General features: G+C 36.4%; 4 protein-coding genes across 4 annotated transcripts; 3 read left to right on the top strand and 1 right to left on the bottom strand.

The window, feature by feature from the left end:
• Positions 1–352: 352 nt before the first annotated feature.
• LOC141837573 (uncharacterized) lies at positions 353–5,162 on the top strand. The gene is made up of 5 exons (XM_074724954.1): positions 353–508; positions 1,844–2,017; positions 3,358–3,531; positions 4,869–5,042; positions 5,118–5,162. The coding sequence occupies exons 1-5, from the start codon at positions 353–355 to the stop codon at positions 5,160–5,162; spliced, it is 723 nt and encodes a 240-aa protein (XP_074581055.1).
• A 5,618-nt stretch (positions 5,163–10,780) lies between these two features.
• Positions 10,781–11,738, top strand: LOC141842000 (uncharacterized protein PHLOEM PROTEIN 2-LIKE A4-like). The gene is made up of 3 exons (XM_074730211.1): positions 10,781–10,850; positions 10,966–11,105; positions 11,185–11,738. Exons 1-3 carry the CDS (start codon positions 10,797–10,799, stop codon positions 11,576–11,578), a joined length of 588 nt encoding a protein of 195 aa, XP_074586312.1. The 5' UTR covers positions 10,781–10,796; the 3' UTR covers positions 11,579–11,738.
• Positions 11,739–15,169: 3,431 nt separating this feature from the next.
• LOC141837572 (uncharacterized) lies at positions 15,170–15,808 on the bottom strand. Its single transcript, XM_074724953.1, has one exon. The coding sequence runs from the start codon at positions 15,806–15,808 to the stop codon at positions 15,170–15,172; it is 639 nt and encodes a 212-aa protein (XP_074581054.1).
• Positions 15,809–21,655: 5,847 nt separating this feature from the next.
• LOC141837571 (pre-mRNA-splicing factor cwf23-like) lies at positions 21,656–22,171 on the top strand (the record flags this gene model as incomplete). Its single annotated transcript, XM_074724952.1, has 1 exon — positions 21,656–22,171. A coding segment is annotated over exon 1 (480 nt), but the record flags the coding sequence as incomplete, so codon positions are not given.
• Positions 22,172–22,201: the final 30 nt, after the last annotated feature.

Raw genomic sequence — 22,201 nt, 5'->3', positions numbered from 1 at the left:
AAACACACCAAAACAGAGGGACAGGGGATAGAGGTCCTTTTGGTAGTTTAACTCTGAGTTCTACTCGTGTACTAGCAACATGGCATGCAGATTTGTATTTAGTAATTGGTTGATTGAGATCTGCAGAAAAAAAATCATGTTTTTTTATTGATCTGGCCTTAGTTCTTGATTAGGTTCTTTGTTTGCATGTCTTATATGCATATTGACCATTATTAAGTATTTAGGAGTGGTATGCCAAGGTGGACAAATGACAAACTTTTTATCATCACCTAGGCTCTTAACTAATTGTTTCTACATACTGTCAGATGGTATGCTAACTCGTGTATTATGTCAGGTTGCTGCTACACAGAGTATGTGTGGCAGTCTCTCAAATCCTCTACTTGTTCGTCCTGTTCAAGCTGTGGCTCCTGATATATCAAGTCCTTTTTCTGCAAAATCTTCTGAATCTACGAACCCTACACAGAACAATATCATTGGTGCTGCTTCTATTTTGAAGAAACTTCAAAAGGTATAATAAAGTGTCTTGTTTAACTCTTACCATCCGTTCAGTATTAGATTTTGCACATTATAGTGCTTGATTTAGGATATTACCTTTATTGGCATTGTTGACATGCTCAATTTCAAGTGATTCTGTTCAAAATAGTATAAAAATGATTAAAATGATTGGGTTCAAAAATAGTAGAAAAATATGAGATGCAATATATCTATAACATGCTAGTATGCCACATAGAAAGTATGCAATATTGACTTGGGATGTGCCACAATAGAAAATTTCATTTGAAATTTAGAAAGCTTATGCTGTCACCATTGGCAGAAATAAGATAAAGTAATCTGCTTCCTTGCCTAGTCAATACAAATTAATTATTTTATTTCTTTCTTGTTATGAATAAATCCTATTAAGATTTTTGTTAAATTTTATAGTAGCAACATCATTGAAGTTATAATTTATTTTTGTTCATGTGAATCGGATCTTTAACTAAATTAGTTTTTCTAGACAACATGAATACTCGACTAGGCATGTTGGGAAGGACTGTTTGCTAACTATAACTAGGCCTTAGTAAAAGGGATCTATGTAATTTACTGTAATTTGTCTTAAATCAATTCTTAGAATAAATTAGCAAATTACAAGAACCCCTAACTAAAGCTTAATTATACCTGGGCTGCCTCCACATTTCAAAATTTTATTATTTACCTATTCTGTATGTATTTAAGGTTTCAATCTTTCTTTTATATTTTTGACATCATCATACTTTCATTTACTTCGTTTTGGTGGAGATATTATTGCCAGAGAATAGCTTCATGGAATTGTACCATGATAATTATTATTTACCTATTCTGAATTTGAGCTAGGCCTCACCTTATAGCAGATCTTATCTAAATGGTCGATGCTTTTGGTGCAGTTGGATAACGCAATGTAACAGCCTTGAGGTTTCCATGCAAATTTTCGTGTGAATGGGAATTGTCATAAAAAAAATAGAAGGAAAAAAATGATTCTGTGATTCTACTCTACAAACACACCAAAACAGAGGGACAGGGGATACAGGTCCTTTTGTAGTTTAACTCTGAGTTCTACTCGTGTACTAGCAACATGGCATGCAGATTTGTATTTAGTAATTGGTTGATTGAGATCTGCAGAAAAAAAATCATGTTTTTTTATTGATCTGGCCTTAGTTCTTGATTAGGTTCTTTGTTTGCATGTCTTATATGCATATTGACCATTATTAAGTATTTAGGAGTGGTATGCCAAGGTGGACAAATGACAAACTTTTTATCATCACCTAGGCTCTTAACTAATTGTTTCTACATACTGTCAGATGGTATGCTAACTCGTGTATTATGTCAGGTTGCTGCTACACAGAGTATGTGTGGCAGTCTGTCAAATCCTCTACTTGTTCGTCCTGTTCAAGCTGTGGCTCCTGATATATCAAGTCCTTTTTCTGCAAAATCTTCTGAATCTACGAACCCTACACAGAACAATATCATTGGTGCTGCTTCTATTTTGAAGAAACTTCAAAAGGTATAATAAAGTGTCTTGTTTAACTCTTACCATCCGTTCAGTATTAGATTTTGCACATTATAGTGCTTGATTTAGGAGATTACCTTTATTGGCATTGTTGACATGCTCAATTTCAAGTGATTCTGTTCAAAAAATAGTATAAAAATGATTAAAATGATTGGGTTCAAAAATAGTAGAAAAATATGAGATGCAATATATCTATAACATGCTAGTATGCCACATAGAAAGTATGCAATATTGACTTGGGATGTGCCACAATAGAAAATTTCATTTGAAATTTAGAAAGCTTATGCTGTCACCATTGGCAGAAATAAGATAAAGTAATCTGCTTCCTTGCCTAGTCAATACAAATTAATTATTTTATTTCTTTCTTGTTATGAATAAATCCTATTAAGATTTTTGTTAAATTTTATAGTAGCAACATCATTGAAGTTATAATTTATTTTTGTTCATGTGAATCGGATCTTTAACTAAATTAGTTTTTCTAGACAACATGAATACTCGACTAGGCATGTTGGGAAGGACTGTTTGCTAACTATAACTAGGCCTTAGTAAAAGGGATCTATGTAATTTACTGTAATTTGTCTTAAATCAATTCTTAGAATAAATTAGCAAATTACAAGAACCCCTAACTAAAGCTTAATTATACCTGGGCTGCCTCCACATTTCAAAATTTTATTATTTACCTATTCTGTATGTATTTAAGGTTTCAATCTTTCTTTTATATTTTTGACATCATCATACTTTCATTTACTTCGTTTTGGTGGAGATATTATTGCCAGAGAATAGCTTCATGGAATTGTACCATGATAATTATTATTTACCTATTCTGAATTTGAGCTAGGCCTCACCTTATAGCAGATCTTATCTAAATGGTCGATGCTTTTGGTGCAGTTGGATAACGCAATGTAACAGCCTTGAGGTTTCCATGCAAATTTTCGTGTGAATGGGAATTGTCATAAAAAAAATAGAAGGAAAAAAATGATTCTGTGATTCTACTCTACAAACACACCAAAGCAGAGGGACAGGGGATACAGGTCCTTTTGTAGTTTAACTCTGAGTTCTACTCGTGTACTAGCAACATGGCATGCAGATTTGTATTTAGTAATTGGTTGATTGAGATCTGCAGAAAAAAAATCATGTTTTTTTTTTATTGATCTGGCCTTAGTTCTTGATTAGGTTCTTTGTTTGCATGTCTTATATGCATATTGACCATTATTAAGTATTTAGGAGTGGTATGCCAAGGTGGACAAATGACAAACTTTTTATCATCACCTAGGCTCTTAACTAATTGTTTCTACATACTGTCAGATGGTATGCTAACTCGTGTATTATGTCAGGTTGCTGCTACACAGAGTATGTGTGGCAGTCTGTCAAATCCTCTACTTGTTCGTCCTGTTCAAGCTGTGGCTCCTGATATATCAAGTCCTTTTTCTGCAAAATCTTCTGAATCTACGAACCCTACACAGAACAATATCATTGGTGCTGCTTCTATTTTGAAGAAACTTCAAAAGGTATAATAAAGTGTCTTGTTTAACTCTTACCATCCGTTCAGTATTAGATTTTGCACATTATAGTGCTTGATTTAGGAGATTACCTTTATTGGCATTGTTGACATGCTCAATTTCAAGTGATTCTGTTCAAAAAATAGTATAAAAATGATTAAAATGATTGGGTTCAAAAATAGTAGAAAAATATGAGATGCAATATATCTATAACATGCTAGTATGCCACATACAAAGTATGCAATATTGACTTGGGATGTGCCACAATAGAAAATTTCATTTGAAATTTAGAAAGCTTATGCTGTCACCATTGGCAGAAATAAGATAAAGTAATCTGCTTCCTTACCTAGTCAATACAAATTAATTATTTTATTTCTTTCTTGTTATGAATAAATCCTATTAAGATTTTTGTTAAAATTTATAGTAGCAACATCATTGAAGTTATAATTCATTTTTGTTCATGTGAATCGGATCTTTAACTAAATTAGTTTGTCTAGACAACATGAATACTCGACTAGGCATGTTGGGAAGGACTGTTTGCTAACTATAACTAGGCCTTAGTAAAAGGGATCTATGTAATTTACTGTAATTTGTCTTAAATCAATTCTTAGAATAAATTAGCAAATTACAAGAACCCCTAACTAAAGCTTAATTATACCTGGGCTGCCTCCACATTTCAAAATTTTATTATTTACCTATTCTGTATGTATTTAAGGTTTTAATCTTTCTTTTATATTTTTGACATCATCATACTTTCATTTACTTCGTTTTGGTGGAGATATTATTGCCAGAGAATAGCTTCATGGAATTGTACCATGATAATTATTATTTACCTATTCTGAATTTGAGCTAGGCCTCACCTTATAGCAGATCTTATCTAAATGGTCGATGCTTTTGGTGCAGTTGGATAACGCAATGTAACAGCCTTGAGGTTTCCATGCAAATTTTCGTGTGAATGGGAATTGTCATAAAAAAAATAGAAGGAAAAAAATGATTCTGTGATTCTACTCTACAAACACACCAAAACAGAGGGACAGGGGATAGAGGTCCTTTTGTAGTTTAACTCTGAGTTCTACTCGTGTACTAGCAACATGGCATGCAGATTTGTATTTAGTAATTGGTTGATTGAGATCTGCAGAAAAAAATCATGTTTTTTTTATTGATCTGGCCTTAGTTCTTGATTAGGTTCTTTGTTTGCATGTCTTATATGCATATTGACCATTATTAAGTATTTAGGAGTGGTATGCCAAGGTGGACAAATGACAAACTTTTTATCATCACCTAGGCTCTTAACTAATTGTTTCTACATACTGTCAGATGGTATGCTAACTCGTGTATTATGTCAGGTTGCTGCTACACAGAGTATGTGTGGCAGTCTCTCAAATCCTCTACTTGTTCGTCCTGTTCAAGCTGTGGCTCCTGATATATCAAGTCCTTTTTCTGCAAAATCTTCTGAATCTACGAACCCTACACAGAACAATATCATTGGTGCTGCTTCTATTTTGAAGAAACTTCAAAAGGTATAATAAAGTGTCTTGTTTAACTCTTACCATCCGTTCAGTATTAGATTTTGCACATTATAGTGCTTGATTTAGGAGATTACCTTTATTGGCATTGTTGACATGCTCAATTTCAAGTGATTCTGTTCAAAAAATAGTATAAAAATGATTAAAATGATTGGGTTCAAAAATAGTAGAAAAATATGAGATGCAATATATCTATAACATGCTAGTATGCCACATACAAAGTATGCAATATTGACTTGGGATGTGCCACAATAGAAAATTTCATTAGAAATTTAGAAAGCTTATGCTGTCACCATTGGCAGAAATAAGATAAAGTAATCTGCTTCCTTGCCTAGTCAATACGAATTAATTATTTTATTTCTTTCTTGTTATGAATAAATCCTATTAATATTTTTATTAAATTTTATAATAGCAACATCATTGAAGTTATAATTCATTTTTGTTCATGTGAATCGGATCTTTAACTAAATTAGTTTGTCTAGACAACATGAATACTCGACTAGGCATGTTGGGAAGGACTGTTTGCTAACTATAACTAGGCCTTAGTAAAAGGGATCTATGTAATTTACTGTAATTTGTCTTAAATCAATTCTTAGAATAAATTAGCAAATTACAAGAACCCCTAACTAAAGCTTAATTATACCTGGGCTGCCTCCACATTTCAAAATTTTATTGATGAACATGTTTTATTGGCAGAGTATTTTTTTCCCAGTTAGTCTAGTTTGATTACTTGTGTTCTTTAACAATAAACAAATCTACTTGGAACTCCAGAAATGCCCTAATGAAGCTTTGACGATTCCTAGTGATACTTGATGATGATCCTCTGATTAGGTGGGAATGGGGCTAAAATAAATTAAAATATATTTTGCAACAAAGATATTTTATTTTTTATTTTTAAATATTTTGATTAAAATTTTTATTTTTAGTTAATATATTTTATATTTTAAAAACATCAAAACTATATCGACACAGCATGATATGATATTGAAACTGTATCGTTCTAGTCCGGGATCGAAATTTTGATACGGCTTGATATTTTAAACCTTGGCTACTTACACCATTAAGTTATTAGCTGAATGATTTTGTGGCAAACATGTGGATGACAAACTTGTGGGCAATTTCATTGGAGTTAAAAATGTTACATTATCATTCATCGCCATTCAATTAAGAAATTTATTGGTATTTATATTTAGGTGGTAAAATGAAAAACTTTCAAACTGTCATGGCCATTTTGACAATCGTAAAACTCACGAACATTTCAAAAAAGTAGGTGAATTTAGGGGTGAAAAGAATTTTCCCTCAATGTTTAACTAAGTTCTAAATTGAAATCGCTAATGTTGGTCCTAAGCTTGGATGAAAAAGATTGAGGATTGCGTTAGGTTCACAGCCAACATGAACATAAACGATTGTTCTATGAATGAATCTATCAAACTATTGTGCTAATGTTAGGTTCTTCTCTGGAAGGAATGTGTTATAGGGTCTTGACTGTAATGCTTAGTAAGCACTATCATATCTCTATAATAACTTGGATATAATGTTAAATACGCATGAGTTTTTACATCATATGTTGGATAAGAATAAATATTATAGGAATATTGATTCTTAGATTTGGAACTTGAAACATAGGAATGTTTATTGGTAAAACAATGAAGGTAATAAATATGATGATTAAGAGAAAAATTAATATTGTATTTGCAAGAGATAAAATGGGCAAGAAAGAAAATAATAGAGAAATCATATTTTAAGTTATGGTATATAGTAAGGAGTAAAAGAAGAAATGGAATAGGTATTGTTGTACATAGTTCGTTAAAGGATGAAGTAATAAGAGTAGTTAGTAAGAGGTAGGACTTTTAAGATAGTGGCAGCGAAATAAACTATTAATGTAATTAGCGTATATGTACTTCAAGTAGGATTAGATGAAGATATCAAATATAGAAAAATATAAATTTTGAGAAGACCTTGATGAGGAAGTATAAAAGATTTCATCAAACCAGATGATTTTAATAAGAGGGGATCTAAATAGACATGTAGGAATAAGAAATGAGAATATAATAAGGTGCATGAGAGTTATGGTTCTAGAACAAGAAATGAAGAAGGAAAACTATATTAAATTTTGTAATAACATATAAACGTATAGTTAATATGTTTTTTTTTAAAAAAAGAATCTTACATTTAAAAGTGGGAATAATAAATTACAAATTGACATTTTTATGGTCAGAAAGAAAGATATAAAGATTTATAAAGATTGACAGGTCATCCATGGAGAAAAATTAACTGCCCAATATAGGTTAGTAGTGTCTCAGTTATTGATGTTAGAGATGGATGAGCAGCCCCCGGAGCATAGTTGAGTTGGTTACGACGGAACAGACTTGCAGAAAAGGGCAAGAGTTTGAATCTCTGTGAAACTAAGCAATAGTCTCCTTCGTCGTGACCAACTGTAGTTTCTCGATTTACCTCCTCACAGATGGTTGTGAGACCGACCGTGTGGGACCGCTGAAGTGGCGAATTCCACCTTTTTGCATAATAGAGATGGATGAGCAATTTTACGAGGAAGAAAATAAACAAGTAGTCATTAATAAAGAAACAAGAGTGGAGTATTTTATAATGAAAAAACTTATTAAAAGCTTAGAGCTTCTATTGGTACAAGTAACATCAGGATAATAGAACCCATGTTTTAATGTTGGCAAAGAATTTAAAATTATGTCCTTGAGATCTAATTTGGTTGTTAAATATGTATGATATTTATGAGAAAAATCTTAATGGATTAGTAGGATTGGACACTAGACAATAAAATTTTAGTAGGTCAGGAAGACCGGCCACTAAGTAGTAAAGCTCTAATGAGTCAAGAGGATCAAATATTAGACAATAAAGTTTTAGTGGATTAGGAGAATCATACACCAATTAGAGAAATACCAGATGAATTTGATCTGACAGATTAAGTAAGGTAATGAGGATGCGCCCTAATTACATTTCAAAATAGATAAGTAAGGTAAGCCCTAAAAGGACCTTTCAAAATAGAAGGCAATGAGGATGTGTCCTAATTTTGGGACAAATACATAGGCGATGAACCGACAAAGAAATCGATCTAAATTTCAAAATCGAAATCAGACAATCTTACTGTCAGAATAGAGCATGCATGAATACACTATTACTAACTCTGTTTTGCGAGACTACTATTATTACTAGGTTGCTAACTTTATTTCATAGATAGCATATTTTTCAATCGACCAGTTGGTTCAGTTGATTGAATAAGGAGGTTCGATCAACCAGTTATTAGAGATAAGGTCGAGTTGAATACAATCTGACTTCGGAAGGAAAGAACAAGATTGGTCGACCGATTATATGGATCAGTTGACCAAATATAGATTCGATTAGTGGATCGAGCGCAATGCGATCTGACCAAAAAAAGGAAATTAGAAGATCAATCCACTAGAAAAGTGGAGTGGATCAAACCTTTAAGGAAAGCTTGGGTTTGATCAACTGATTTGGAGGATTAGTCGATCGAAAAAGATAATAAATCAAAAGCTGATTTGGTGAGATCGAATTTGAATCATTCGACCCATAATAGTGATCGATTGATCGATAAAAACTAATAAAAGTATCTCGACGACCGAGCTAAGAACAACACACATTCTTCAATTCTTTCATTTGTTCGTGCAAGTTCTGTCATCTACATATCGGATGTCTTCCACAACCAACTCCAAAACTCTACACTTTATTATTTTTGATAATATTTTAATTATTGTATTTCATTTAGAGGTATAATAAAATGTTGCCATACTCTCTCAAATTGTAAAAGATTTTCTCCGCCTCCGAGAGATTTTCGAAAGGAGAAGATTAATGATTGCCTATTCATAAACAATCCGAGAGATTTTTGAAAGTAAAAGATTAACGATTATCTATTCGTAAATGATCCATCGTAGAATAGTAAACCTTGAAGTAGTAGCCTTACGAGCTACAAACCAACTAACTATGTCATCTTATTTGTGTTTTAAATTCCACTATATTTTTGATTTCAAAGATAAGTGTTTTCAAAGACAAAAGATAAATATTAAACGAACGATATTCATCCTCTTCTATTGCACTTTCCGATCTTACAGTTTCGTCCGACTAATCTCAAAAATAGACGGTCTTCTCCTATTTCGTTGAAAAGATTATTTGATTGGAAGTTGAAAATTGTTCCACTAGTCTTATTTCAACGAAGTCGGGTAATATTCTCTTTCGTCGTGGTCAACTGTAATTTCTTGATTTACCTTCTCACAGATGATTATGAGATCGACCTTATGAGGCCGCTAAGAGGGCGGATTCCATCTTTTGTAGAAGAAGAAATAAAAATGTTAAATCTAGAAACAGAAATGGGACAGTTAAGTGCTGGCGACAAACATTTCCCCCATGGCAATCAAAAAACAGAAACCACAACAAACTCCTACTTCTGATCTTTGACCCCGTACGTCGAAACGTGCTTCGCCTTTTTCATCTGACCATCGAATTAAAGAGTGATTGCATTTGCATTTGCAAATTAATACGCCGCTTACTCTGTTCTCTGATCTATCCTTGCATTAACTTCTCTTCTTCTCTTGTTCAGTATGAGTTACTTTGATCAAACAAACTCCTCCAAGTACCGATCGATTCTTGCTTCTTGAATTAAGATCATGGAGTATACATGTGTGACCATGGATTATGTGTCTACCCACCGACGGTGGCACCGCTGCCGCCGCCGCCACCGCCACAGGGCTACTCGACTATGGAGAACAGCACCGTGAATCCGCAGCAGACTCCAGTGTAGACAAGCAGCCGTGGAGATGGATTCTGGAAAGGATGTTGATGAAACGTAAAGTGTTTTCCTGCCTGAATAAAATTAATTTTCATTCCATAAGGCTATGTTTGAATGGGGTGAACGAAGGTTCATTAACGTAATATGTGTTATCTTATTTGGACGGAAAGGAAAGAAAATAAATATTAAATATATAAAATTATAAACATATTCTTACTTCTTATAATAAATATACATGTGAAAAAAATAGATATAGCTCATTAAACTTATAGATGTAAAATTTTTCTTGCCAATATAAGACCAACTAAAATTAATATTTATGATTTAAATAAATAAAAAATTTTAAAGAAATAATGAGTAGACATACAATACAATAAGTATGCGAAATATAAAATCTAAACACTTTGATACGACAAAGAATACATTAATATTTTACATATATTTCTATAAAAATTTACTGATGTAAGAAAAGATCGTACTCAACGAGAGAAATTTAAAAATTTTATATTAAATAAATTATTTGAAAATTAATATTTTAAAATATGAATAAAATTGAAATAAATAATATTTAAAATTGTCTTTCCTTTTCTTACACCTCAAATTAGAGTGTAAGAAAATCATCCTTTTCATGGGCCGGAGAACATCCCTGGCCCTCCATCTCACGTTCTCTTTGCTTGCAGGATTCTCTTCCTCCTCCTCCTTCACCGTCGCCGTTCAAGCCACACCCCGTGAGGTACTGTAGAGCAAGCTGCTTGGTCCAGAAGCAGGATCTCAACAGGAACACTTACTTTTAAAAAATCACCTACCGTCCACGTTAATTCATCTTTTTCGAAACCAAAGTGCACCAATCGAACGCAATTAATCTTTTATACCTTTTAGAAAGAAAAATATTCCTTGATTCGAAAGCTTTTTCATATAAATAAGACACACATAGAGAGGTGAACTAAGGAAGCAGAGGAAGAAGATTAGAAGACATGGATGCTAACCATGGCGACAAAGCTTACCATGTTGCTGTCGATGTTCATAGTGTAAGTAGGAATTAATTCTTTCTATCACTTGACTCGAGGTCGATAGATCCATTCATTTCCATGTTCATGTCGACTAGACTTCACGAATCAACTTTATCGTGAAACTTACGAGCAGGGCACTCATGAAGCCTTGATTCGAGAAAAACACGGTGCAATTCATATTTCAGCCAAAGCCATGAACATTGCTTGGGCGAGTGACAATAGGTTTTGGGAGTGGATTCATCTTCCCAACGACGACTTTACCGGAAAATACGGGTACCGAAATGAAAGTCGAATAGTAGTTTAGTGAATACATATGGCTAGTTTTGTTTGTTATTGGAATTGGATGTTGTAGGTTTGCCACGGCAGTGGAACTCAAACAGGTGAGCTGGCTGGAAGTGGACGGGACTATGGACTTAGTCAAGTTAGCCGAACTGGGCCTAAGTTTAAGTCACGAAAAGACTTATGAAATAGTTTATCACATCAAGTTCAAGGACGACGCATTCGGGTGGCAAAACCTCCCGGTCACGTTCGCTCTGATCACCCCCGAGGAGCAAAAGCATCGGAGCGAAGTGTTGGAATCACGTAGGGGGCATAGCAACCAGTGGCACGAGGTACTTGGGAACGAGTTCAAAGGGCCTACAACAAGCACAGGAAAGCTCTCATTCGGCATGTTTGAAACAAGTAGCAACGAGAAGTGGAAGGGTGGAATGATCCTTGCAGGAGTCACTATTAGGGCCAAGAATTGACCTAGCTATTATTCGATAACTAAATCCACTTTATGCTCATCAGAATATTTGAGTGTGCTTGTTACTGTGTGTGTTATTTTAAGTCGAGTTGAGCGTATCAGAGAACTAGTATCTCGCGCGTTTTTTTAAATCCAAGTATCTAATTCTTATTATCCTCCGATTGAGTCTCAAAAATTTTTCACCGATCACTAGAATAAATCAAAAATGACTTGTTGTGGTCCATCCAAACGGGCAATATTTTTAGATCTATCATCCCACTATAGAGAAAATCTGAAAATCGTGACAGTTTACAAGATCTACTTGAACCATAGATGTCTAAATATCTGTAGGATGGTTTGATCACCAGTTTTTGCAAAGATTTATGTGCAAGTGTAGCTCAACCATTTTTTTAATAATCCGGTCGGTATCTTTTCGAATATAGATTAATTAATCTTAGAAGTGATAGATTTGATCCCATAAAAATTTTCTATCCATCATTAACATAAATTTGAAAACACAAATAACGAATGGTCTAATAGTCTAACATTCTAAAAAATTTTTATTTTATTAGAAGAAAATATATAATAATGTATTGTAAGTACTTAGAAGATTACGTGGGTGCTACCACTGCATGCACCGGCGCAGTCCGGATTAACTCAACTGTTAAAAAGCCTTCGATCAGCTTAATTTCTTCTGAAAGTTCACAAAATTAATGTAACATTAAGGCACTGCCATTGAATCCGTATATGTTCCGGCCAAGTGCCACGGAAGGTCAAGCCACCAGTCAATGGACTGTCTGACGCTGACGATCCTGCAATCAAGTCGGGCTAGAGGCACTTCGGGTAATCACCGTCAAGAGGCTCCTGAAACACTCTTCACAAGAGAGGTTAGAATGACACTCCGGGAGATCCCAGTAAACTACTCCGACGCTCAAGTTAGGATTTAGGTAAGGAGGAGTAAGGAGAAGTAATTAGAAGTAGCAAGTAGTAAGAAGAGTAGTGAGAGAGTTTCCTAACCACTGACCTCTTCCATGACAATGAGTTACTCCTTTTATAATCAACTCCAGAGGGTCGTACGTGGGGTCAGCCGTCGTACATCTCGGGCCTCTACGCGATTATCCGAAGAACCTTCCTTTTGTCCCACCTATTTTGGGGCTACATTCGTAGGGGGTGTGCATAGGGGGAGGCTCGGGAGCTTGAGCCTGATTCCTCATTTTTTTTGTATGGTAATGCGTGCAAGCCACTAGGTTAGAGGAGGAAGTCATGTATAACGATTGGATGCGCCTTTAATGCAGGGGAGTAACAAGGAGTACCGGTGCCAGAAGCAATTGAGCCTGAACCGACGACTAGCTCATTCCTCTTGCGGCGGCGGCATTTGCAACCGGTGTCAGAAGGTTGCAATTAAGGCTACAGTCTAGCCTGACAGAGGCGAAGTGGCCAGGATTATATGAGGGAATGAAAGGGACATAGCGAAACTCATTGGGGGGGGGGGGGGGGGGGGGGGGGGGGGGGAGCCACACGGAGTCAACATCGATAAGCTGGATACCATTCTTTACCGGGAGGGAAGGTGTGCAGAGAAGGAAGTCCTCCTGGTCGAGAGAGAGAGAGCCTGCCAAGACGAGAGGCTTCCCTGCCAAGATGGGGGACCTACCGCGACGAGAGGCTTCTAGGTTGAGACGAGAGGGAAAATCCGCCGAAACGAGAGGCTTCCTTGCCGAGAAGGAGAGGGCCTGCCGAGACGAGAGGCTCCCTTGCCGAGAGGGAGAGCCTGCCGAGACGAGAGGCTACCTTGCCGAGAGGGAGAGCCTGCCGAGACGTGAAGCTCCCTTACCGAGAGGGAGAGCCTGCCGAGACGAGAGGCTACCTTGCCGAGAGGGAGAGCCTGCCGAGACGTGAAGCTTCCTTGCCGAGCCTAGGGGTCTTGCCGAAATGGGAGTCTTCCTCATCGAGAGGAGGGGGTTCGCTGCCGTGGCTCAGATTTTGACCTAGCGGTGCCTTAAAGAAAGGCCACTTCATCTTCCTTGACTCCCCGCATCAGTATAGTTAATGAAAAGAGCTAGCTAGCTCCCAAATGAAATGGCCGGTTACCATCAATATAATCAATCAATCCCTGTCCTGAAAGAGATCTGGCACTCCCTCAGCTCTAACATATTCATTCACTTGTCTTGATAACTTGGAGAGGATGGCAAATTAAGGATTGTCTGCAAGCATTGTTCGTGCATGTTGTGCTGATGCGAATTAAGCACGTATACATGAGGCCCAGTACTTTACGTGTGTGAATCTATAAATATATAATATAAACAAACATATATTGTAAATGGCTCTCTCGTCGGCATTAATCCCGATCGACTAGCAGCTGTACGTAAATTAAAGCAATCTCGATTCTTAATCCTGCAACAGAAAATAAATATATCAGTCGTCGATCTTGTTCATCAGTTTATGTACGCTAGCTTGATTTAGAAGTGCATGCGTCGATCGCCCTAGCTCGCGTCTTATCGCGTCTCGTGGATAAGGACTCCACACACACAAGAAGACAGAATCAAGACCTGTTATATTAATGCGTCAATTAATAGATTTACACTATTTGGAAAAAAAAAGTAAGTAATAATTAATGTAATATGGCGACGAGCTAGTGGATCTCACACAAGATATAATGCTTCGAATTAATCTTGTATTCATTCACATACACAATGGTAACCTTTATCAATGCATGTATCTACTTCCAATTATTAATTAATCACGTGTTAATAGTACGTAATAAATTAAGATTATGGAACGTAGCTAGCTAGTGCGTTCCAAGTTGACTCACATATATATATGTAAGATCCATTGTGGTGCATGTCCCACTGCATGTCTCGTGGGACTTGCGGGATTAAAGTTAATTTTACAATATTATTTATTTTTATACGTAAGATCTGGAAGTTAAATTTGTTGAATAAACAATCAATTAAAGTAAGTAAGCGACAAATTAAAAGTAAAAAATTTCAACCAATTTGGATTAATTTGCGCTAGCTATTACATGGGCCAAATTAAATTAGATGAATTAATTCAGATCAAACCGGTAGCTAGGCTGGCCTCCAAGTCTTAAACATATCGGATTAGGTTAATTCCAATATGAATAAAAATATGAAGCAAGCACCCGGTCGAGGGAATATATATTTTTCAGTTACTTGTGACTATGTTTATCACGATACAAAAATTTAAATGGTTTGAGATGAATTTCGAATTTTAAAAAAATCATCGTCAAAATATTTCGTGATGAAATTTATGAGAAAATTATTTTGCTCATCGTCAAATTCTGTAACTAAAAAAATATAAATTCGTCGTTAATTTTACGATAAATAATTCAATTTTTGTCACCAAATTTATCGTAACTTTGCGATGAAATTATTTTTCATCACAAACTTTAATAATCGATAATATACGATGAATAAATTTTTCGTCGTCGATTTTGCAATGAAAACTTATTTTCATCGCGAATTTGCGATGAATAAATTTCATCACATATTTGCAATGAAAATATTTTCGTCATCAAAATTGGAAGAATCCCTTTCTGTCTTCTGGAAGAATCCCGTGTCTCGGAACTCTGAGCTAGCCTCTTCTAACCAGAATTCTATGAACTCAGACCCTTCGATTTTTCTACGTCTCTCTCCCAAGTTACCTGCCGTTGTGTCGTCTCAATAATCAGAGCCCGGTCCAGTGCCTCTCTGTATGTGCTAACGGTGCAACTAGACATCTTCAGACGAATATATGTAGCCAGTCCCTGAGTAAACTGGAGCATCCGATCATGGTCTTGGGTTACTAACTGTGGGCAGAACTCCAAAAATCTCGAAAACTCTGTATGGTATTTAGTAACCGAACGGTCACCCTGCTTAAGGTTCAGAAACTCCTGACGCTGCGCCATACAGAATGCCGCTGAAAAATACTCCATCTCAAAAGCCTCTCGGAAGGATAACCAAGATAAACCTCGATCTCCGAGTACCGTCCTCTGAGTCTTCAACCACTTGATAGTCTGATTGCGAATGTGGTATACTGCTAACTCTACTTGCTCTGCCTCAGTGCAAGTGATATACGCGAAGGTACCCGTCAAATTCTCCAACCACGAACGAGCAAGCAATGAGTCAGATCCCCCATGGAATAAAGTTATCTGATCCTTCACTGATTTTGCCAGTGCTAGAATCCGACTCTTATCCCCAGTCTTGTTAACTGCAACCGGTATCGAATCTGGCAAAGGTATCTCTGGACTATCCATAACAGGCTCGGAAACCTCCAGCTCTATTGATGTAACGGGTCGTCTCGCTGGTCAACCTCGTCCTCGGCTTCTAGGGGCCATAATGTCACCTGGTAATTTATAACTACAATAAATTTCTAGGACAGTAATAAATGCGCTAGAAATTATTACTTATGACTTGCTTGGAGAATTCATGTTGCTGTCTGTCCATCTCACAACTCGGATCGAGTACACAAAACACGATAAAACCGATACGATGACAAATTCAAAAATAAATTACGCCTAAACCCTAAAACTAATACGATAAAATCCTAAACTTAAATGCTTAATCTAATAAAACTACAAATGCAATGATAAATTTCGAAACTGCAAATACACAACAAATCCAACGATAAATTCGTCAGATATCGAAAATGGACACACACACAACGATAAATTCAACCTAAAATCATGAATACAACGAAAAGCCAAAAGAAATGATCCTAAGCTTTGATACCACTAAATTGTTACATTCCGGGAGGTAGTCTGAAAAATTTTGACAGCATTTTCCCTGTAACAATGACCTTTCCTTGAATACATGTGTACAAAAAGGCCAACACGGCCATAATATGGACTACACGTCCAACAACACACCACATATATGCATAACAGATAAGATATAAGGCTTACACGTCACAACAACTACTATCACATGCACAAAAACCAAAATATGCAAAATGCGACGTCTCCAAGTAAAAACATACAATCACGAACATAAATCTAAAACATCGATACTCACATGCAGTTTATAAGTCCACAACTACAACCATATCGAATACGATAAAATCCGTATAAACCAGTTGCCCACAAAAGTTCATTAATCCATACTGAAGGCACTGGAATTCCATCCTGTTCAATTTCTGCTAGACAAAAATTTTCAAGAACGGAACCTTTCCAAGCAACCCACATGTTCGATCAACCATATGCTTGATCGAAGCACAAGATTGTTGGACTCTTGTGTAGGTATTCAAGATCCATACGAAATAACACAAAAGGAATAACTACGCAGCGGAATAAAATAGTTGTACCTTTCTTCTTTAGATTGGATGAGAAGATATTTGTACCCGAAGACCTCTTGATCTTCTGTTGTATTCCTCACCTCTTCTTGGACGTCGTGTGAGTGACGATCTACCAAGACAAACTCCACCTAAATCCTTCTTTTCCTTTCCTCTAAACCGATGGCAACAAGAGGAAAAGCTTCCTCTTCTTCTTCCCCCTTCTCTTCTTCTTTCTCTTCTTCTTTTTCTTCTCTTAGCCGCTGGCCCTAGCAAGGGAGAAGAGCAAGGTGTGCTCTGGCCCTAGCACAAGAGGAAGATGATCTACTAGGGGTGCCAACCCTAGCACAAGGGGAAGAGGTTCTAGTGGGGCGTCGACCCTAGCACAAGGAGAAGAGGTTCTTGATGTGGGCGTCGACCCTAGATTGAAGAAGAGAGGCTCTTGAAAGGGGCGCTGACCCTAGGTTGAAGAACAACAAGGGTGGGCGGCCACAACTCTTAAGGAGCTAGGTTATGTGTGTTCTTGAGTCGCCTCTCTCCTCTTCTTTTATAGCCTTGCCATCTTAGAAAATTTAAGAAAAAAATAATAGAATTAATATAATTTTGTTGGATAACAAAATTAACATAATTCTATTTAGAATTAATCAAATTCTGTTAACTAAATTCTTAATAGAATTCTAAACAGAATTCTAACAGAATCTCATTGGGAAGATACGAGGCTTTATCCAGAGGCTACAACAGGGACCCAGAGGAGAAATTGGTTTAGGCCTCCTGATGGACTTGGGCTTCCTGTGTTCTCCCTGAACACCCAACTCAAGTACATCAATAATAATTCATTCCACTAAAGAATTATTATTGAACTACCGCACCAATCTCATATTACAATATGAGCTCCTTCTTATCATGAGTGCATTAATCAAATTGGTTTAGGCCTCCTGATGGACTTGGGCTACAACAGGGACCCAGAGGAGAAATTGGTTTAGGCCTCCTGATGGACTTGGGCTTCCTGTGTTCTCCCTGAACACCCAACTCAAGTACATCAATAATAATTCATTCCACTAAAGAATTATTATTGAACTACCGCACCAATCCCATATTACAATATGAGCTCCTTCTTATCATGAGTGCATTAATCTCCCTGTGTTTAAGATATCGTATGCCCGCCAATTAATTGAATTATTGATAACTCAATTAATTAACTTTTGAATATAAAAGTAGTATCACTCAACTTTATTATCATGCGGAACTAAGTCCACCTGCAGGGTTTACATGATAATCCTTATAAGCTCCTCTAGAGGACATCATCAGCCTAAATAATTAGGACACAGATTTCTTTTATAATCAACACACTATATAGATAGCACCATCTCCCGTACTCTAAATTGAGATTTGTTTTCATTTAATCCCTAATATTTCCCACTTTATCCTGCTAGATCACTTGAATCTGTTAGCATAATTGGATCTTCGAGGATTTCACTGCTCTGCTGCACCTCCGGCTAATAGGGTGTTGTCATGCGAGTTCAAGACACCACATGGTAGACATCCATTACACTGATGAACAACTTGTTGCATTGTACTCCCTAGATCCCAACACTACCACATTAGTCTACTGCAACATCTATGCCATCCATATCATCAAACCAAATTCATCATAGGACATTGTCTGTTGATTTCTTTCCTCCTGTTAGAATTGAAGCTCGACTCCAAATTGAGGTTTGTTCACATTTAATCACTAATGCTTCCTATTATTTATCTGCTAGACTGCTTGAATCTGGCTCAACTGGATCTAAGATTGATTCCATGTACTGAAAAATGACATGGATCCTTGAGATATCTTTTCTTGTTGATAGGATTGGTAAATAAAAATTTTAAATCCAAGGTCACAGTGGAATGGATATGGAGTTTTGGATGGTGGGTTGGGAATATGTTTGAGCAGCTACGATGATTGGCTGGAGCCGTGTCCAAACTTAGCTAAAGCGTCAAGAACATTGAGAACTTCAACAATGTTATCAGGTTGAAGAAGCACGATGTTGGTTTAGCAATACACAGAAAAAGATGATCAGTGGGGCTTTGAACATTGTTGCCAGAGGAAGGGAAGTATATAATGGTTTTGATTCCAACATGCGTAGAAGGAGAGACAACAGTATGGGTAAAGGAATGACAGGGATTAAGTTTTTATTTTCATTTAGTAATTTTAGAATTTAGATAAACAACAATAACAACCAAGCTTTATCACATTTAGGGGGGTCGATTGTATAAATTCTTCTATGTCATTGAGTTTTATCCCCTACTATATCATTATCTATATTTAAATAAATTTTATCCTATTTTATCGTTGTTAACAAGTCTTCTTTAGTGTGTGTATTTGTCATATTGTGCGTATTTGTCATAATTTTACATCACCTAATTAGAATATTTTTTGATCGTTTAAGTACATATTTATACTCTCTTAAACGTGCATGTCTGTCAGAATTTTCCTTCAATAAGTGCAACCCTGACTTTCTCTTTAATATTCTCATTTCTCATTTCTTATCCCGTCTATCTTCATATGTCCGCATATTCATCTTAACCTCTTTATCTCTACCAGGGACGGATCCAGGAAAAGAAGATGGGGTGTGGAAGGGGTGGGCTAAGTAAAATAATTTTTAGAAAAAGAACCAATGTGTAATAATCTAATAGTGAAAATTTTTTTACAAAAACTTTTTTACAATAGATAAAAAAATCTTTGGGGTGGGCTAGAGCCTAGGATAGCCCTTGTGAAGATTCGTCCCTGCCTATAAATTATCCTTATTTGGGCACCTGAATCCCTTCCGGGGCATGAATTAATGCTAACGTATACCGACCAACTGGAGTCTGCCACTTCAACTTGACATTTTATTCTACCCCATTCAGGCACTTGGAGTCATTCACTTCCAAGCCCCCGAATCTATCCCTAGCTAACTTTCGGCTTGTATTCTAAATTGTGTTTTCCTGCATCATGGTGTTGACACAAGCATAATATATATATATATATATATATATATATATATATATATATATATATATATATATATATATATATATATATATATATATATATATAGTATGATTAACAACTTTCTAGGTGTCCGGTCTCAATTTTTGATCTCTTGTGAAATCTTAAGTCGGATCAACGCCTACTACTCTCCTTCTGAGAGCACTCCTCACTACTCCACTTTGGAGAATTTTCCTGATGCCAAACCTTGGTCCACCCGATCTATTTGGACTTTTGCTTAGTTGATCTTAACTCTCGGGACTTCCGCTAGACCTCCAATCCTCGATCCCATCTAGACTTTCACCTGGTGTCCTCGACCCTCAGGGCTTCCTGTCCGATGCCCTTGATCTACAAAATCTTCCTGCCTAGTCCCTCCAACCAGAACTTCTTTGCCTAGTCCCATGGATCAGGACTTTCTTGCTTAGTCCCACGGATCAAGACTTTCTTGCCTAGTCCCATAGATCAGGACTTTCTTGCCTAGTCCCACGGATCAAGACTTCCTTGTCTAGTCTCAACTAGAACTTCTTGTAAATTTGATAAGCACATCATATCACAAGTAACCTTATCTTTGGTTGCTAATATCAAAACCTAGATTGGATCACGTGGTGCTTTCAACACCAACAATCTTTCTCTTTTTTATTATTAATAACTTGGTTAAAATTAAGTATAACATATAGCATAGAAAAATGAGTAACAACTTAAGTACAAAAATTATTAAGTGTAGAAAAAATAAGAAAAATTAGTGAGGCATTTTGTTTTTTCCCTCCCCTTAAATTAAGGCACTCTCTTTTTCTTTCCTCCCCTTAAAGTTACCTCCCCCTCAATTACTAAGTAGGTTCTTTAGAGGAAATATATATTGCTTAACTTTTTTTTTATTTCTCCCCCTTTGTCAATCATCAAAAAACCTTTAGCAATTTTCTAGAGTTTTTTTAAAGAGGAGTGAAATCAAAAAACACTTTAAAATCACAACGATCTATTTTAGCACTTACGTTTGAAAATTCAACAACATTTAATGTTAAAAAACTTAGCTTTTAAAAAAAAAAATCTTTTTATTTGAAAAAAATATTTATTCATGAAAAACACTTAGCTCTTGAAAAATACTTTGCTTTAAAAAAAAAACTTTCTTTATTCTCCTTTGACATACATCAAAGATAGGAGATCTTTTTTTATCAACAATAGTTTGTAAAAGTACATTTGTAAAGGATTTCTAAGCTTGAAAACATGTTTTCTTAAAGTGATTTCAAAACATTTTCATACTTAGAAAATATTATAAAAAAATATTTAAGTCTAGAAAATAAATTTTCAAAGTTATCTCAAAAATAATTTTTCTAATAATATTTTGAAGTTTGAGATATAGAATTTTTTAAATATTTTTAGATCATTAAAAACACTCTTTTAATTTGACAAACATACTTAATAATCGGTAGAAAAATAATTTTAGAGAAAAATTTTAAGTTTAAAGCACTTTTAACACCTTTTTTCAAAAAAAATATTTTAATTAAAAATAATTTAACCCGATTTACTACAATGACATGCGTTGAACCCGATTCAGCTGGGTTAATTTTCTATTCCGGATTAGCCGAAACCTAATTTAATCCTATTTAATACTGTAGCTTTTCAAAAATACCTAATCGCGCCTCTTCCCTCTTCCCCGCCGCGACACCTCCTCTCACGCCTGCCCTAATCGCGCTATTTCTTCCCTGAAATCGCGCGAGTGCCGCTGGAAATCACAGGACCACCGTGCTTTAAGAAGGCAAAACCCTAGGGAAAGTGTTGCGAGTTTTTTCTTCTTCCTCACCGTGCGCCATTCCCAATTTTCTGCCGAGCCCTCCTTCGTCTTCAATCCGGTTTAACGTCATGGTCGGAACCCGCAGTACGCAATCGGATGAGGACGTTGACCACTACGCCGTCCTAGGCCTTCCTTCCGGCGAAGAGGGTGCGAAGATGACCTTAAAGGAGATCGAGAAGGCATACCGGAACCAGTCGCGGATCCGCCATCCGGACAAACGACCCGACGACCCCAACGCCACCGCCGACTTCCAGCGACTCAAGGCCTCCTTCGAGGCTCTCAAGGATGATGCTGCTCGCCGCGTGTTTGACGCCCGCCTTCGTGCGCGGCGAATCCTTCGAGACTCCGCTTTCAATGCCAAGCGGAGAAAGCTCGCAACTGATTTAGAGGAGCGGGAGCGAGCGGCTGAGGAAGAAGATGCAGCAGGCCTTGCCAAACAGGCCGAGCGTTGGAAGAAGCACGTGGCGGCCCGTCTGCAGAAGGAGCTTGCCGAGTTCCAGGCGAGGAAGACCAAGAAACCTACTGCTGCTTCCAATTCGACTTCCAAGGTATTGTTTTCATTTTCCAGCTTTTTTTTT

Source organism: Curcuma longa, chromosome 11 (genome assembly GCF_044706935.1).
Source record: "Curcuma longa cultivar G26 ecotype Majalengka, Jawa Barat chromosome 11, ITB_CL_G26_1.1, whole genome shotgun sequence".
Classification (NCBI taxonomy): Eukaryota; Viridiplantae; Streptophyta; class Magnoliopsida; order Zingiberales; family Zingiberaceae; genus Curcuma; species Curcuma longa.
Note: the sequence above shows the minus strand (reverse complement) of the source record. Positions and strands in the feature narration are given on the sequence as shown.

What these genes read in the sequence shown, in the direction of transcription:
- LOC141837573 (XM_074724954.1), top strand. Translation starts at nt 353, where the DNA reads ATGTGTGGCAGTCTCTCAAATCCTCTACTTGTTCGTCCTGTTCAAGCT. An exon ending in TTTTGAAGAAACTTCAAAAG is followed by an intron (nt 509 to 1,843) that starts GTATAATAAAGT and finishes GTATTATGTCAG; the next exon opens with GTTGCTGCTACACAGAGTAT. An exon ending in TTTTGAAGAAACTTCAAAAG is followed by an intron (nt 5,043 to 5,117) that starts GTATAATAAAGT and finishes TGCTTGATTTAG; the next exon opens with GAGATTACCTTTATTGGCAT.
- LOC141842000 (XM_074730211.1), top strand. Translation starts at nt 10,797, where the DNA reads ATGGATGCTAACCATGGCGACAAAGCTTACCATGTTGCTGTCGATGTT. An exon ending in TTGCTGTCGATGTTCATAGT is followed by an intron (nt 10,851 to 10,965) that starts GTAAGTAGGAAT and finishes ACTTACGAGCAG; the next exon opens with GGCACTCATGAAGCCTTGAT. An exon ending in GACTTTACCGGAAAATACGG is followed by an intron (nt 11,106 to 11,184) that starts GTACCGAAATGA and finishes TGGATGTTGTAG; the next exon opens with GTTTGCCACGGCAGTGGAAC.
- LOC141837572 (XM_074724953.1), bottom strand. Translation starts at nt 15,808, where the DNA reads ATGGATAGTCCAGAGATACCTTTGCCAGATTCGATACCGGTTGCAGTT.